The sequence below is a fragment of the Leptonotus elevatus genome, chromosome 20, assembly GCF_054856555.1.
Source record: "Leptonotus elevatus isolate MCC_2025b chromosome 20, RoL_Lele_1.0, whole genome shotgun sequence".
Lineage (NCBI taxonomy): Eukaryota > Metazoa > Chordata > Actinopteri > Syngnathiformes > Syngnathidae > Leptonotus > Leptonotus elevatus.
The window spans coordinates 11518379-11534432 of NC_141258.1; the positions used below are offsets into that span (position 1 = coordinate 11518379).

General features: G+C 35.2%; 1 protein-coding gene across 2 annotated transcripts in view; it reads left to right on the forward strand.

The window, feature by feature from the left end:
* Nucleotides 1-2079: 2079 nt before the first annotated feature.
* slc39a11 (solute carrier family 39, member 11) overlaps nucleotides 2080-16054 on the forward strand; it is a 72817-nt gene continuing 58842 nt past the window's right edge. For both annotated transcript variants that reach the window (XM_086064562.1, XM_086064563.1), the window contains exons 1-3: nucleotides 2080-2138; nucleotides 3216-3333; nucleotides 6894-6932. In XM_086064562.1, coding sequence (XP_085920688.1) covers nucleotides 3226-3333; nucleotides 6894-6932 — 147 coding nt within the window. In that variant the 5' untranslated portion in view covers nucleotides 2080-2138; nucleotides 3216-3225. The remainder of the gene's footprint in view (nucleotides 2139-3215; nucleotides 3334-6893; nucleotides 6933-16054) is intronic.

Below are 16054 nucleotides of genomic sequence, written 5' to 3' on the forward strand. Positions count from 1 at the left end.
CTAAACTTGTTGCCTGCTGGAAGCACGTCTAAGTTTTGGCGCAGGTAGTGTAGTGCAATTTTGGTGAACAGGATTGAGGGAGAGGCAGGTAGATTCTGAGCTTTATGAATATGACAACAGCGTCCAACGGACCCTCGAAATTATTGCAGAAATTAATTTACTGAACACATTATTATTATTATCATCATCATCATCATCATCTTTATTAAATATTTTTAAGCCACACACTCAAACTATCACAGATGAAACCAGTGCCTACTCCACAGCAGTGGTATGTGATGAGCGGCCCATGGAGGTTTGTTTGCAGTTCCTAACGAACTTACATTGTGCGCGTTTCGACCTGCTGTATGGACTCCAGAAAATCAGTTCATCCTTCTTCTACCACGTCAAGAACTGCTCCTCTCATGCACCAATTTTAAAGATAATGAAAGGAACTGCGTCTATTGGTGACGAATCTAGTCAGCTATGTGTGCGCAAAAATACCTTAACATAGTCTTGCCTGCCCCTGCGTAGATTTGCACTGCACTTCGCTCCAGACTTGCACTGGGCATAAAATTAGAGGCTAACATCTGTAACACATCTAATTCCGTAAACTGTATATTTTGCAAACTCGGGGGACAAGTTAGAGGTCATCAAACTGAAGAGTAGATCTTGCTTTTGTTCAGGGATTTCCATCACAGCTGATGAAAATCATCAAACAAGGAAAAAGAAAATATTTGCGCGGTTTCTAAATCCTCAATATAATCCCTGATTTGTTTATTCGAGAAGAACATGTGCTCAGCAAGACAATTTGCTGATCACATTAACAAACAAAAAAGAAACTTCATGTTCCCTGTTGCTTTTTGCGTAACTTGAAGTTTGAGGAGGCCATCGAAAAAAAACATCTGGAATCTCCAATGTTATTATTTTGTGTATTTACTGATCTTAAAGTGGATAGTCTACTTTATGCATTGCATTTTTTTATATTGTGAATTGTCACAAGTGTAAAAAGAGGTATAGGGGCTTCTTCCTTTACAACATTACTTACATAAAACGTGCCAGGTTTATGAGAAGTGCACATGGAATTAGCAAATAAGTTTACGAATATACAAGATTGCAAGCTCAGTTACTGCTTTTTCATTTGATTGTTATATATTTATAGCCTAGGAGTGCTTTTTTACAGTCATCCTATTTTACATCCGTAACCACTGAATTTGTTGTAAATTGAGGACCCTACATAGTAAAATTAAAACCCAATAAATTGCGTATTTTGATTGACACGCAGTAACGTTCAATGGGGAGGATGTGTCAGTCAGGTGAGTTTCTTCACACAGCTGTCCTTGACATATCTTTTAACATTGATGTTGACATATTGCCATTTAAGCCATACTGTACGTCACAATGAGTTCCAGATAGTCACCATCATTTTGTTCCATTTTGACGCCACTGATGCCCTTTTGTTGTTCCAAGTCAATTGCTTAGATTAGATCCTTGCTGAGCTGAACTCTGACATATGCAGTCTTGCTCACCATGTAACAGTGATCAGACCAATTTTTGTGGTCCCTGGGATTTTGGTTAGCTTCCTTATCTTAAAAAACAATTCCCTCTTTCTTTGCTCATAAATAATTTTAATAATGAGGCACAGTTTACATAAAGTAGATATGCATTTCACAGAAGGTAAGGTATGTAGGTAGGTAGGAAGGTACATTTACTACTAATTAAAATATATGTTTTTGGGCATCTCAGATTTTTTACTTATTTATTTATTTAGATTTATTAAAATGCAACACTCTGACAAATTACATAATTAAATTGTGATTGTAAAAGTGATTCATTCTTCTTCTTCTTTTTCTTCTTCTTCTTCTTCTTATTTAATTGCTCTTGCCGAGCTGTGTGTTATGAAAATAATGTAAATAAGTGCGGCAAATAAATGTAATTTTTCAAAATCAAAAAAAATCTTCTTCTTATTATTATTATTATTATGTCATACTGTATAAGTTCTCTGAGTGTCGTGTTCCTTTAAAAGTTGGGCGTAATTTAAATTACGTCACATGCCTTTAGCGAATCAAATGCATTAGAGGGCGAGGCTACAGTGTCACAGACACGTGTACCGGGAAGTAGGAAGTAAATACAGGGGATTACAAATCGGAAACCAGCAGGTGAGATGTGTGACTTTTAAAGGCAAAAATAGCCGTAATGTACTTTTATAGCTATAGCTACATAAGTTTTGGAATAAGTATTTATTATAAGTAGTTTGAGGAAGCTGAGTTATGACCATGTGTACAACCAACATTACATTATTATACAGTAATGTTGCATATAAGTGGAATTATTAGCTTGAATCGATGTTCAATTTACATTTACCTGCAATAAATGCATTACTTATGAAACAAGCATTCTTTTATACGTGTGCATTTGCGAAATACTGCAATAATAACACACAGTGAATAGAACGTGTTGTAAAACTTGCAAGAGTAAAAAAATGAATGAAATGTTTCAACTGCTAGTTGTGTTCAGCTATACCTTGATTTTGAAGCAAATAGTAGCATACCTGTAGCAGGTGGAAATAGGTTTAATGTTTATCAGGCAGATATATATATATTTTTTGCCTTAACATTCAGGTAGCACACTAATATGACATTTACTTTGATATGTGGGCAAACTAACTCAATTGTCAAAAATATAATTGTGTTTAATTGATACAACCTAAAAAAAAAACCTCTTCTAGATTCGATGTTACTGTTGATTCGAATGATGTTCACAGTGTGATCATTGTTGTAATCAGCACTAGATGAGCACAATTTCGAACCCATTAAAAATAAATTCCTTTAAAAAGTCTGTGGAGTATCCACTTTAATCATTCAGATGTTATACACTCCAATATCTGAGTGAGAAGTGATTATTTAATTCATTTGCCCATAGAAATGTAAGTATTAAAAAAAGCAACAAGGATATTATAATCTAGAGCAAACATGGACCAACTGCTTTTAGTTGTGCTGTGCGCAGAAACAGACAGACTACGGTAGTAACCCGAAGCTTTAACGATATGTTGATTTAAGGTGAGTCCGGCTAACGTCTTCACAGTGCTGTGCATTCGATTTTTGTTTGCTGTCGGTAACAGTGACAGTGCAGACATTTGTGATCATTCTCTGTCATGCGTCATGTATAATATAAGCGTAGATGATCAGTTTCTCCTTTAACTGATCAGAGTGTGTTTTGTTTTGCTGTCTCTCCAGGTGCGGCACTATGATAGAAGGCTACTCCCCTGTGGCCCAAGCGCTGCTGGGGACTCTGTTTACTTGGGGTTTAACTGCTGCAGGGGCCGCTATGGTATTCATTTTTAACGGTCGACAGGTTTGTAGAGTATAACCTGTTTCTCCTTTATTTGATATGCACACCTTCTATTTATGTGAAACAATAAGCATGGGACGAGATTAGAACGCCACGAGATGTCTCGTCTGCACTGCAGGGGATCTATTTGGGATTCACTTCTTAGCGTACACTGTCAGCAAGACAATCGCAGAAACACTTGTTCATAACGGTAACGCGTGGTGAGGCTAACTTTACTACACCAATAATATATGGCCATCAATGCCTTGGTACACTCTTATTTTGAAGTTCACTTGACTCGTCGTCTTGTAACCAAGTTCAAACGGTAATTACGGATGCTTAGTTACCAACATTTAGCGGCAGTTCCAAGCGGTCTCTATGCTAATGCTAGCTCTGCTACGCAAGTACGAGGGCCGTTTGATTACTTTCGAAAGGCGTAAATGACTGCTTACTTTGATGCGGACAGCCTGACACCCTTGCCGTGCCGATCCCATTTGAACAATCCAGGCTTACTCAAATGTGCAGTCGGTCGGTCTCATACTGCCAACTCAAACTTTATTTATAAAGCACTTTAAAGCACCATCGCTGTGCATGGATTAAAAATCTGACATGCAGTAAAGACAGGTAAAACTAAAATAAATTAATAAATATAAGTCGGTAAGTAAATAAAATGATTAACTAGACACTAGTGTGAAGGCTGTAAAGCTGAATGAAAAGCAATAATTATCTGGAACGATATTGAATGATGTGAAGTATAATAATAAGTAACATGGAATGATATACATTGAGCTGGAAATAGCTGAGCATGTTGAAATGGTTTGAATCAATCAAGAAATGTTCAAGTAGTCGGCAGGTAAACGCTGAACAATTGAAAGTTGGAACGGTCTGAATTTGTGAATAAATGTAAAAATTGTAGTGGAAAAAGCAGAAACGGGTAAAGTGTTAAGAATCAAGTAGGGAATGGACTAAAAATCATCCCTAAAGTGAAATGAATGAGTTCAATTATTTGAATATCACTTTGAAATGATGTAAATGTATAATGTTAAATCTGCCATTAAGAATGAATGGGGAAAATTAGGGTACCAAATTGAGAATTGTGGGTATGGGGAGAATATTTGAAATAAGAAAAATGGAAGCAAGAATGGCGTAAATATTTGGAATATGTTAAAATTGGAATGACGAAAATCGGATGAATTATGTGGAAGTAGATAGATGCCAATAAATGGGATGAATAAAAAAAAAAGAAGGAATAACTTGTGAGGGCCACAGCCTTCACACAATAAATAACACAAGAAGTAAGTGAATAAGTAAAGAAGTAAATAAAATAAGTATCAATCAATCTAGAAAAAAATAAAATAAAAATAAGTATAAATAAATGAACACAAAATGCAGCAGACACCATAAAACAATGAAACAAACACGTTGAGTCAAAAACGAAATAAAAGAGGTTTATGATGGGTTTTATATATACTATACTCATAGACCAAAATCTATGGGGAGAATTCCAATAGAGCGAAAGTTTAAATTTAAGCTAAAAAGAAAGAGAGAAAAAAAAGTCAAAACAAAATGTTGATTATATAAAAATGAAAACCAGTTGGTCGCTCAATAAGTGAAAATGTCTTCATCTTCTTTTTGTCTTGTGTGCTTATAATATAATTGAAATTTTGTTCAAAAGCAAGCAAAAATATATACACAGTATATTTTTAATTTGATCTGAATACCAAAATATTTGCTAGAATTTTCAGTGGGATATGCGAATATTATAATATTCCATAGCTGCAGCACTAAAACAATTCAGTAAAATTAAAGTTCTCAGCTTCTTGTATGGCAGCATTTGAAAAATGAGTGATTCACTTGTTTATGCACTTTAGAGCTCGATTATAAACATTTCGCAATAAAACATTTTTTTTAACTGTACAATTTATACTGGCCATTAAAAAAATAATAATTATATTGCAAATTTAGCAAAAATCTCGCCTCGTCTCGTTCTCGTATACTCAATCTCGTGATATATGAGACATCTCGTCTCAGAAGATTTGTGCCTCGTCCCATGCCTATTAAACAAGTTACATGCAGACCAATTTTGAACATCTTAAATGATTTTTAGAATGTGAGAGACGCCACACGTTTGAGGTAAAAATTGGCAAGTGTTTGCATACTGCACTTATAGCGGATGGTCTGCTTGAGATAACAAACGCAACAGCAGCATCGTCACTGGTCGGCCATCTTAGGACAGGGGATTTACAAATGGATTGGCTTATTACGAACCTTATTAACAAGGCAATATTCAGGCTGAATTTTTGAATGGTTTTGGGGAAAAAAGGGGCATAGTTGTTTGTGTCATATCTAACAACAAAAGACGAGAATTTGGGAGAGTTGATCAATATACAGTTATTTCAAAGTTGATGTTCCATTGCACAGCAGCTCTGTCCCAAGATGGCCGCCATGTGACAACGTTACGTCACATTGGCGTACTGCATGCATTAACCATCTGTGTTTGTATATATTTGTGGTGATAGTATCACAGGCCAGTATGGTGCCACACGTCATTCAGACTGCCAAAAAATACCACAATGAAAAAAATAGTTGTTAAAAAACAACCGCCTTGCTATTAGCGTATCTGGGTACAATCCTGCAGTAACAAATGCTTCTTCTTGTCATTGCTAATTTGGTGAATGACTTGGGAGACGTCTTATCCAAACACTCAACATAACCAGTTGCTCCTCTATTTGTATCTGGCAAAAGCACAAGCTTTTACGTTACAATATACAGAGTCCGTCCAAAACCCAGTGTTGACCATATGAATAAGGATTTACAATTGTAAATGAAAGAAAGTTTGAATAATTACGATTGTATTCTGAGACAATCAGGAGAGGATTTATTTATTTATTTTTTAACATATATACAGTAGGTACTTTTACCCTACATGATATGACCTCATGCCCAAACAACAGTTTTTCTTCTTCATCCTATTTATCTATTTTGTTTATTTATTTTTGAAACAATAATTGAGCTCTTCACATGAGCCAAAAGTGTATCTACAGTTATTGATAGGGGGAAAAAAATAAGTCTTGTTTACGTTAATGCCCAGGACCCCTAAAGGTGTATCATGTGACTATATGGTGTAGGTCCCAAGTATAGAAAATTAATAGAAATTTCAATAATTTATTCTGATTCCCTGGCAATAAAGTGACCACAAGAATGTTCCATTACATTACTCAACTTTTAGACAAGGATATTTTAAATGTTAAACATGTATTATTTATTTTCTTCACTGTCGGGCAAAACCTCCAAAGTCCAAATTTAGTAATTTTTGGGGGGTAATTTTTCATATTTCCCCCCAAATTGATAGCATTGGTTATTCCCCGCGTGGGTCTAATATTGTTACAAATTACCGACCAATCTAAAGGTTTGCACTTTTTGATGATGCAGTGTTAACAACAACCGTTTTTCTGTTATTGTTTGCTAAGTGAGGATTCTGCACGATACCAGTGATATATTTAATTTATACAATGAGCATAACATTTTTTTTATTACCATGCAGACTGAACTTCAACTAAATCCCTCTTCTCTACCTTGTACAGAAGCACATCTTGGATGGAAGTTTAGGATTTGCAGCAGGGGTGAGTTTCTGTTCTGTTGGTCACACAGTTGAAGCAGGACTGATTATTTCACGTCTTTTTATGTATATTTGTGTTAAACCTCAGTGTCTGAATACAACAGTTGCATATAACAAGATTGAAGTTTTACCCTATTGGGAATATATAAAAATGGAAAGGAATAATATAAACCATTATATAATTGCCTCACAGCCATTTGATTCAGCCACAATGTAACTATCTGTAGCCATCTGGTCCCATTTCAAGGGAGCAGAGGAAATACTTTAAGCTTTGTGTTCGTCTTCTTCTTGGCTGATTGTATTTGACAGTAGTTCTTTGCATGCATAGTGAAACTGATGGTCACTTTTTGTGTTAAGCACAAAAATGCAATTGCTCCGAGCCGTCACAATCACAAGGACTCCCTCTGCAAACACCATATAACAGCTTTTATTTATTGCTATGGTTAACTCATTAGGATTTATTCATGCATTTATGTAATTGTAAAGTGGCCATTTAAATGGGTGATTAACTCATTCACTGCCATAGACGGTTATAGACGTCAAATATTCATTTGAACTATTTCTATTAGGTTAACATTTTTTTCCACTTTTGTTAACAAGAGTATGAAAACATAATTTTTTTTTATTGTACATTTAGAACAGATATAAAATTTGTGATTAATCGTGAGTTAACTCGTAAAATCATGCAATTAATTACAATTAAAAAATGTAATCTCTTGACGCTCCTAATCTTTAATAATCTCGTCAGACGATTAACATTTTTAATTGTAATTAATCGCATGACTTCACTAGTTAATTCACGATTAATCACACATTTTAAATCCGTTGTAAATGTCCAATAATTTTTTTCTAGGTTTTCATACTTTTGTTAACAAAAGTGGATTTTTTTTTTAACTAATAGAAATAGTTCAAATGAATTTTTGACAGCAATAGCCGTCAATGGCATTGAATGAGTTAAAAAGTAAAAAAGGCTTTTTAAATGCTTGTATACAAATAGACCATTGCAAGGCTTGCCCGCTCATCTAGGGTGATATCACTGGAGGGCTTGCCTACTACATTAAGTGTGAAATTAAGACAACCAAGTAAATGGTGTTGAAGGGCCGTCTCCATAAGATCAAATAAGTCACAGTTTTACCCATTTACCCCTTTGATCATGAAATATCATCGCTGAAGGTAATCACATGTTTGTTGTTCCTTCCCTAGCTTTTTGAGGACGAGTTTTTAGAAAACTTTAGTGTACATGTCATTACCATCCCTGTTTATCCCTGGAGCTGCAAAAAAGAAAATTTGCACACAGATGCCTGTCCTCTTTCTTATCCAAAATTGCAACTGCAAAACTCCGCGTATTTGGGAATATGCCATTGGCAACATAAATGAGGACACTCCCTTTGAAATAAAAGATGTTGATTAATTTCTTAGTAATCACAAGAACATTTTGTTATTCGGTGCTTCATTTTTCTAACAATAAATTAAATAGTAAGAAAAATAATAGATTTTTTGTGTGTGCATATATTTTTTAACACATTTGTTGGGGCGTACTAATGAATAATTTATTGGCCAGCATTGACACATTCTGATTATTTTAATGCCTTTATTACACAGTTTTTGGTTCTTATATTTTGTGTTTGAAAATCTCTCGACGTTTGGACAAGATATACTATATACTTGTCATGTACAATCTTATTATTTTAAAGGAATCAGTGTCCACAATACACAAATTGTGGTTAATTAACCGCAACCATATTAAGCATTAAAACAATTTGGTCAAAGAGTTTTTTTTTTTAAACAAAATGACCTGAATAAATTGTTTATTATTTGTTAAAAATAGCATGGTGTAAAATGAACATTAGGGTTAAAAATAGACTTCACCCTGACATGGCAACTACTGCCCTGTCATAACGGCCACCTTGTATGTTTAATTTACAACCGCGTTACCATCCCATTTTTACTCGCATCCAACTGTCACTTCTATGATAGTTACTTTCTTTGTCGCAATAATGAAGAAGGGTCGTAACTAGGGGTGTCAAAATGAATGTGTTAATTTTGAGTTAAAGTTCCTTTAATGCCACAAATTTATTTTTAACGCAGAATTAATGACCACCACTTACTTGGAAAGCCTGTACTGGGGGAATTCCAGTCACAATGCAGCAGAAACGTCCATGTCAAAATTTAGCAGGACATTTTTTTATAATAATGCATATATTTGTGGAGACTGGGGTCAATTTGTATTATACAATTTTAAAAATGTGCAGAAGTTACTTCATGTTAAAGATGAGATAGTTTCTAATATGAAAAGAAAAATGCACTAGTCTGAGCTGTCACCAATGTCTTACAAATGCAATTATGCCATCTAGTGACAGAACAATGACCTCAACACAAACCAATGTCACATTCTTTTTTACAGTACAGTACATATTTTTAATTTTAACTCAATTTTATGAATTATTATGAAATTACTGTATCAATGACTAGAGGTGCATACAGGTGTGTGTCTGTGGGAGTTGTGTGTTTTGTGTTGCACTTTGGTTTGGTCATTTGGTGTGAGTTTTTTTTTGTTGGTCCACACGCTTTATAAACATTGCATTTGCAGATTAGAGTAAAGGTGTCCAGCCTGGTACTGTGTTTTCTATTTTTATCAATTTACATGTGGGACAACCCACAAGCATGGACATGACATAAGTAGGAACATTTTCATGTTGATACTTAATTTTGATTTATTCTGATTCCAGTCTGAGGCTATCCATTGTCATGTTTTTTTTTCTATTTACACTGTCAAGACACATATCTGAACTGAGCCACCTGACAGCCTATAAGTAGGAGTTGTATGAATTGAACCTTCTATTGTAATTCCAAAATATTTATTCTGACTAATAAACGAATCAATGGTGCTACTTCTTGAGTCTTACAAACCAATTTTAATATCCTGTCTGTTGCCGGCACTTGATTTATTAATCTGTGTGTTCCACCAATCAGCTATCGAGACCAACTTTAATGGTGATTGATAGACTGAGGTTATTAATCAAATAGCCAAATGAGTTCCTCCATAGATAATGTATTTCATAACTGTTCATTTGTGAGGGATACCTACTAGTAAATAAATCTAATGCTTTCACTGCGATAGTGAATTACTCCTTCTAATACAAGTTAGATGGGATGTGCGGGCACTTAGGTTTGTGTTTAAACTTGCATTAAATCTTTTCAATAAGTTGGTATAATAGTATTGTGGGGAATTTAGATTGTAATTGCTTACTCCGGTTTTAATGCAATTATCCTGATTTTTGAATGCCGGCCATGATTACCGGTAGTTGGGTGATAATGACAATAATGTTCGGAGAGTAGCTCTTAGTCAAATCCTAATTAAAATTATATCCACTTTGCTTCTGATTACATCCTTGAATATGTGTAATACACATCCATATATGTCATATGAATACAGTTGTGATGCGGTTCCTTGCATTTTATTTTATTTTATGGTTTACATTTTCAGTAGCTTGTGGCAAAAAAAGAAGTCCAATGTTGGTTATTTTGCTTTCAGATTGGTCCCAGTGATATAACTCTGTATGGCCAAATAAGATGTCACACAAAATGTTATATTTACTGCGCCTTTAGTTTTAATTGAATTATATTTCATCGTATGATGTCATAACATCTATCCCATATGGAGTTGCATTCATCTTTGACATGTTTTATCAAAAAGTGTGTGTCAGTCAACTTCATCTTCCTCAGAACATAGTAAAGATTCAAATCTGCGATGCCTTGACTCTGTGATGGCAAATCATTGTGCGAAAGTAATGTTTTCCTGAACCACTCTTTCATGACTTGACCTCGATCAATCCTGCTATTGGCACTTTGAAATAGCTTGGTAACCTTGTAATGTTGTGAGCATGAACAGGGGCACTACTAATGTTAAACCCAATCTGTTGCAGGTCACTGGTTGACCTCTCTGGTTTGATCAACTGCACAGGCATTTTTAAAGTGTTGTTTATATCCATCTATTCATTTATATATATATTTATATATATATATTTATATATTACATGTTCAGTGTCACTGGTGAAGCCTATCAGCGTTCAGCCAGCCAGTCACAATGAATGACAAACAACCATTAACTAATTTGCTCCCAAAAACGTTCTATTTAAATATTACCATGCTCCCAAAGACGTATTTATATGTTGTTGTTTTTTAAAATGTTTTTTTTTGTTTAATATGCTAGAGCATACAGAAGGCTTTGATGCAGCCTCTGAACTAAAAAAAATGGTTGAAGCATTGGTAGTTATTACATAAACGGCCATCATGTGGCAGCAGAGTATAATAGATCAACCAGGGCCATGTTGCAAAAAGTTCTTTCTCCTTCTAAATAGTCACAGATTTGTGAATAATGATGAAACTTTCTGATGAAAGAAGATACTCTAATCTTTCTTTTGGTAAGTTCCATGTTTTTTTAACAATAGAACACAATATTCTGTGGGCCATCAGTCAAAATCCAGTAAAACAGCCGAAAGCGAAGGGTGTTGCTTCAATGAAAATGGCTAGGAGTGATCATCTTAGTAAAATGTAAAAAAAAAAATCATAAGAAGAAGAAAACTGAGGTTAAGCTACCTAAATAGGCTACATTAGACGGTTCCTAGACCTCATTCCATGGTGCAAATGTTTCCAAGGCTTAGATAGATAGTTAGAGTTACAGAGTTAGCGTTATAGACATTACGTTTACATGTAGTCATTATTCGGATGAAGCTCAAAATTCCAGTTTCTGAAACATCTGTGATAACTTGATTATATGCTTCATGTGGTCACTGTGCTCATTTGGTAAACCCGTTTGGAAAAGCGCGACGCACGGACAACGTCATTACGCAAATAGACGTCATTTTCATTTTTATCTTTCTATGTTCAATAAAAGTCATTATATTTATGTTACTCACCACGCTAAATAGAGTGGTCGGTTTTCTTCCTCGCTCCAAAATTGAGAAATCAATGTATTCAAGTGAGGCTCGCTTAGCGAGTGGGCACGACGCTGCACATAACTAGTAGTTCTTGTACTACAAAGACCAAGATTCCTTGTGAATACAAATATAAGTTAAAAAGGAGAAGAAGAAGAATAGAGCATTTGGCAAAAGGCAAACTAATGCCCCGTTCGATCGAGGTATTCCAAAAATGTTTATAAGAACAAGAATTCCGGTTACGAAAGGGCTAACCCAGAGATCTTATTCGGGTTTTCAAAAACACGAATATTGGCAATATTCGGGTTTTAAAAGGGTTATTATCTGCATGTTAACATACTCAGAGTTATTGCGAGAGAGAGTTACGAAGTTAGTTATAAAGTTAGAGTTATAGAGTTGGAGAGTTAGTCTCCCAAACGCTGTGGTAGGCTGAGATTTGAGTGCCAGCATTATGTTTGACACATTTTTCCGAAAAGTTATATCAAAACCTGAATTGTATATAATGTCGGGGCTATTTGACTTCTACTTAAAATATTTTAACATCAGGAGGTGAGTTCACGATGCTGCAGAACAGCTGCGTTTTTGTAAAAAAAAAAACCCAACAAAAAACAGTTGATGCCATACATTAGAGGAAACAGGGAAACCAATACACACGCGTAAAGTAAAAGTGTAAGACTAACTTAGTTTAATGAGCTCAGACAAAATAGCACAGGAGAACATGCTGGACTTTTAAGCATACAAAATAAAAACTGTTGTTAAAAACTCCTCATGGGACGCGTGAAACATTTTACCTCGGTGGTATTTCTAAATAAGCAGGGAACAAAATTGTCTTTTAAAGAAAACTTTGACTTAATGTAATTGCTACTTCAGAGTTGAGGTATCTTGGGATTAAAATAGCAACAACCAACCAATTTGTCATCATTTGGTTGAATCCATCAATTTAATAGCTACTTGTCATGGTGAAAGTGCTTCCATGGCTTTTATAGATTGTGAGTGTCGACAATGGACTATATGCACAAAGCAACCTTCCGGTGCGAGGAGACTTCAGCAGAGCGCACTGTTGATGTGATGTAAGCCTCTAAGCCTAAAACTTTAACCCACTGAAAAAGAGCAGGAGTCGCTTCTTTGCTTTAACACTATAAGTCTATCAGAATTTCAAAACTACTAATTAGATCACCCAGAGCCGTAATTTTAACGGCTTGAGCTCTGGTAATGATGTCATTGCTTACAATTATTATTACACGTAAATACAAGCCGTTTGAGTAGCTGCTAAAGCTATTTTGTTTATTACATTTTTTTATGTAAATGTAAATTATGCATTGTAGCTCCTCTCCTTAATAGGGAGTAAGACTAGATAAGTTATTGTGCATCCTACTCCTTTTGAACATGTAAATTATGACATTGATTAATTATTTTCTTTCTTCAAATTTTTATTTTAACTTCAACCTATATTTTGTAATTTGTTAATATGTTCAATAAACCAACCAGCCAACAACAACTCTCTGGGCCCGGTTGTTCAAAACTCGGTTATACCTTTAACCACTGGTTAAGTAGATTTATCCGACGGTTAACTTTAACGGCACTGTTATCTTGTTCAAAACTCTATCAACTTTAACCGGCTGTTAACTTGCTGTTAAATTTAACACACCTAAGGACCGCCGCTAACCTTTTAACAGTGTGGTTAACTCTTAACTGTGTTTGTGGCTTAATGCTGCCTTCATGATGCCCGTTGAGCGCAAGAAAAATAGTCTATTGGGGTCTTGACTTTGACATTGGTGATTATTCTGATAAAGAGTTACGCACACGCTACCACTTAGCAGTAATACAATGGCAAGTCTCATGCTAAGTCAAAAGAAAAAGAATAAAAATGTGTTTTTTAAGACGAGATCTAAAAATGGGAGGTTGCTTGTGATGTTTCTTGTTTGCTTTCACGTCAATAATCAAACATACAACACTGTGAATTGCGGCTAATTGTTTAATTTGAATTTATAAGTTAATTTTTTTTTAATTAATTTTAATTTAAAACAATTACAAATTTTTAATGAAAAATACACACATATTAGGTGTATGTAAATACAAAAAGACAAATAATTCAAAACTTTTCTATTAAAATTTTATCGGTCAAAAATACAAATATGTTAGGCAAAAAACAGACAAAAATATGAGAAACAAAATCAGACAAACATATGCTACAAAAATATTGGCAAAAATATTCACTGAAAATACACACAGTAGAAAAAAATCTATTATAATGAATAAAAAAATATATATATATATTTTACAAAAATTCCCAAGTTGCTTCAACCATTGATTGAATAACGTTTTCTTTGTCAGCAGAAAAGTTTCTGCTTATTTTTTTGCGCCGAGTGCCAGGGGTCGTTTGGATAGTATCCATTTCTTTCGCCGACCCGGAACTAAACAAAAAGAGGAAATCAGTCAGCGGTGCAAGAATAATGACTCATATAAATATTTTCATCTTTTTTAATACAATAAAATGGCAGCATAGGAATAATATACATACAGGCACATGAAAAGTCAAAACGCCAGAAAGGCAGAAACTTTAGATAATTTTGTAAACAGAGTAACAACACATCAAAGTTTAAACTTCAATACAGCTCTGGTTCTACTGTTAACAAACGGTGCCCTTGTGTAATCGACAACTACAGAGTTATCCCTGCGAATGTTAACAAGTTACAACAAACTCTCTCCTGTGGTCAGCATAAGAGAAAAACAACTAACAAACCTGCTTGATTTAATGCTTATCAAGCAATTGAGTCAGACAACAATTATATTTACGTTAGACGGATCAATGCTTGCCAACAGACTTGGCACAAATCCTCCTTCGGTCTCTTTTGTTCAAGGGTGCAAATCCAAGAGTGTGCACACAGTGGAAGCCGCCTGATCAAATAGGCCACTCTAAGCTCACGAGACACTCACAGAGTAAAAAAAAAATACATGCAGTGCTGTCAAAAACTCGATTTGAAATTATACTTCAATATAGATTCAATTCTGAATTACGATAGTAGGAATAAATGTATATGTCCATCATTTCCATGATTACACTGATGGTTAAATGTTCTGAATAAAGATGGAACGGTTGAAGGGTGGCATTCTATTTTTGCATGAGTTTAGAGGGAGACCTGAGAACAATGTAAATGTAGATTATGTTTACAGGAGATTGAGGAAGGAAAGGGAACATGAAGCAGAAGATTTAATGAATAAATCAGTCAGAAAAAAAATGGCAATGCTAATGCAGAGCTGTCAACACTCCCACATTGAGTGTGAGTCTCACTCATTTCTGTCTTATGTCACGCTCTCACGCTTCAATATCTCACGCTAGCACTAGTACAAGTACTACTGGAAGAAAAGAAAAAATCATACAATCACCACTTGCGGATTGACGGGTTGGGCACTGATAATTGAGAACCGAGTGGAACCGAGATATTCTCGCCACCAGAGCTGTGGCGCCGGCGCTCGGCTATCATGTGATCCTATCGGTTCTTTCCACACACTTCCTCAAGCAGGGAGTGGGCTTACGAGTTGCGGACACTCGGCGGAGAAAAACAAATGACACACACCAAAAAAACAACAACATTCTGTTCAGTGGAACAGGTGTCATATAATAATGTGCAAATTGAAGTAGGATGAAACACCTCCAGATTCTCGGAACAGAATTGATGCTACAAACACCCCCTCCGACGTTATGTCCTTGACGTTAAGACACAAACAGGAGTGATGCGTTTACCATAGAAAATAGCCGTTATTTGGTGGCACACCTGTATTGATGGATGCTCTTTTCTTGACCTAAGTGATATTCCATGACCCAAAATATTGTTTTGGGTGCTGTGGATTGTTCTATTTTACATATTTAAATCATATATTCTTACCCCATATTTGCGTGATCGTCTCAAATATTTTAGTTTGCGGTACACCTGAAATGACAAACTGGTTGCATGGTGGGAACAAAAAATCGTACTCATAAACTGCGTCATAAACAGGCTGTAAAAGGTGAATGGTTAAGTCGATACGACATGATAGACACTCTCTCACACACGTTCAGATTTCGGTTTGCACCAGTAGGCGTAACTCTTTTGCCATTACTGCGCTCTCTGTCTGTTGCTAATTAACATTTAGACATCTTACCACTGTAGCTCAATGGCAGGAAAAGTACCACTCCTCTTCAGATTGC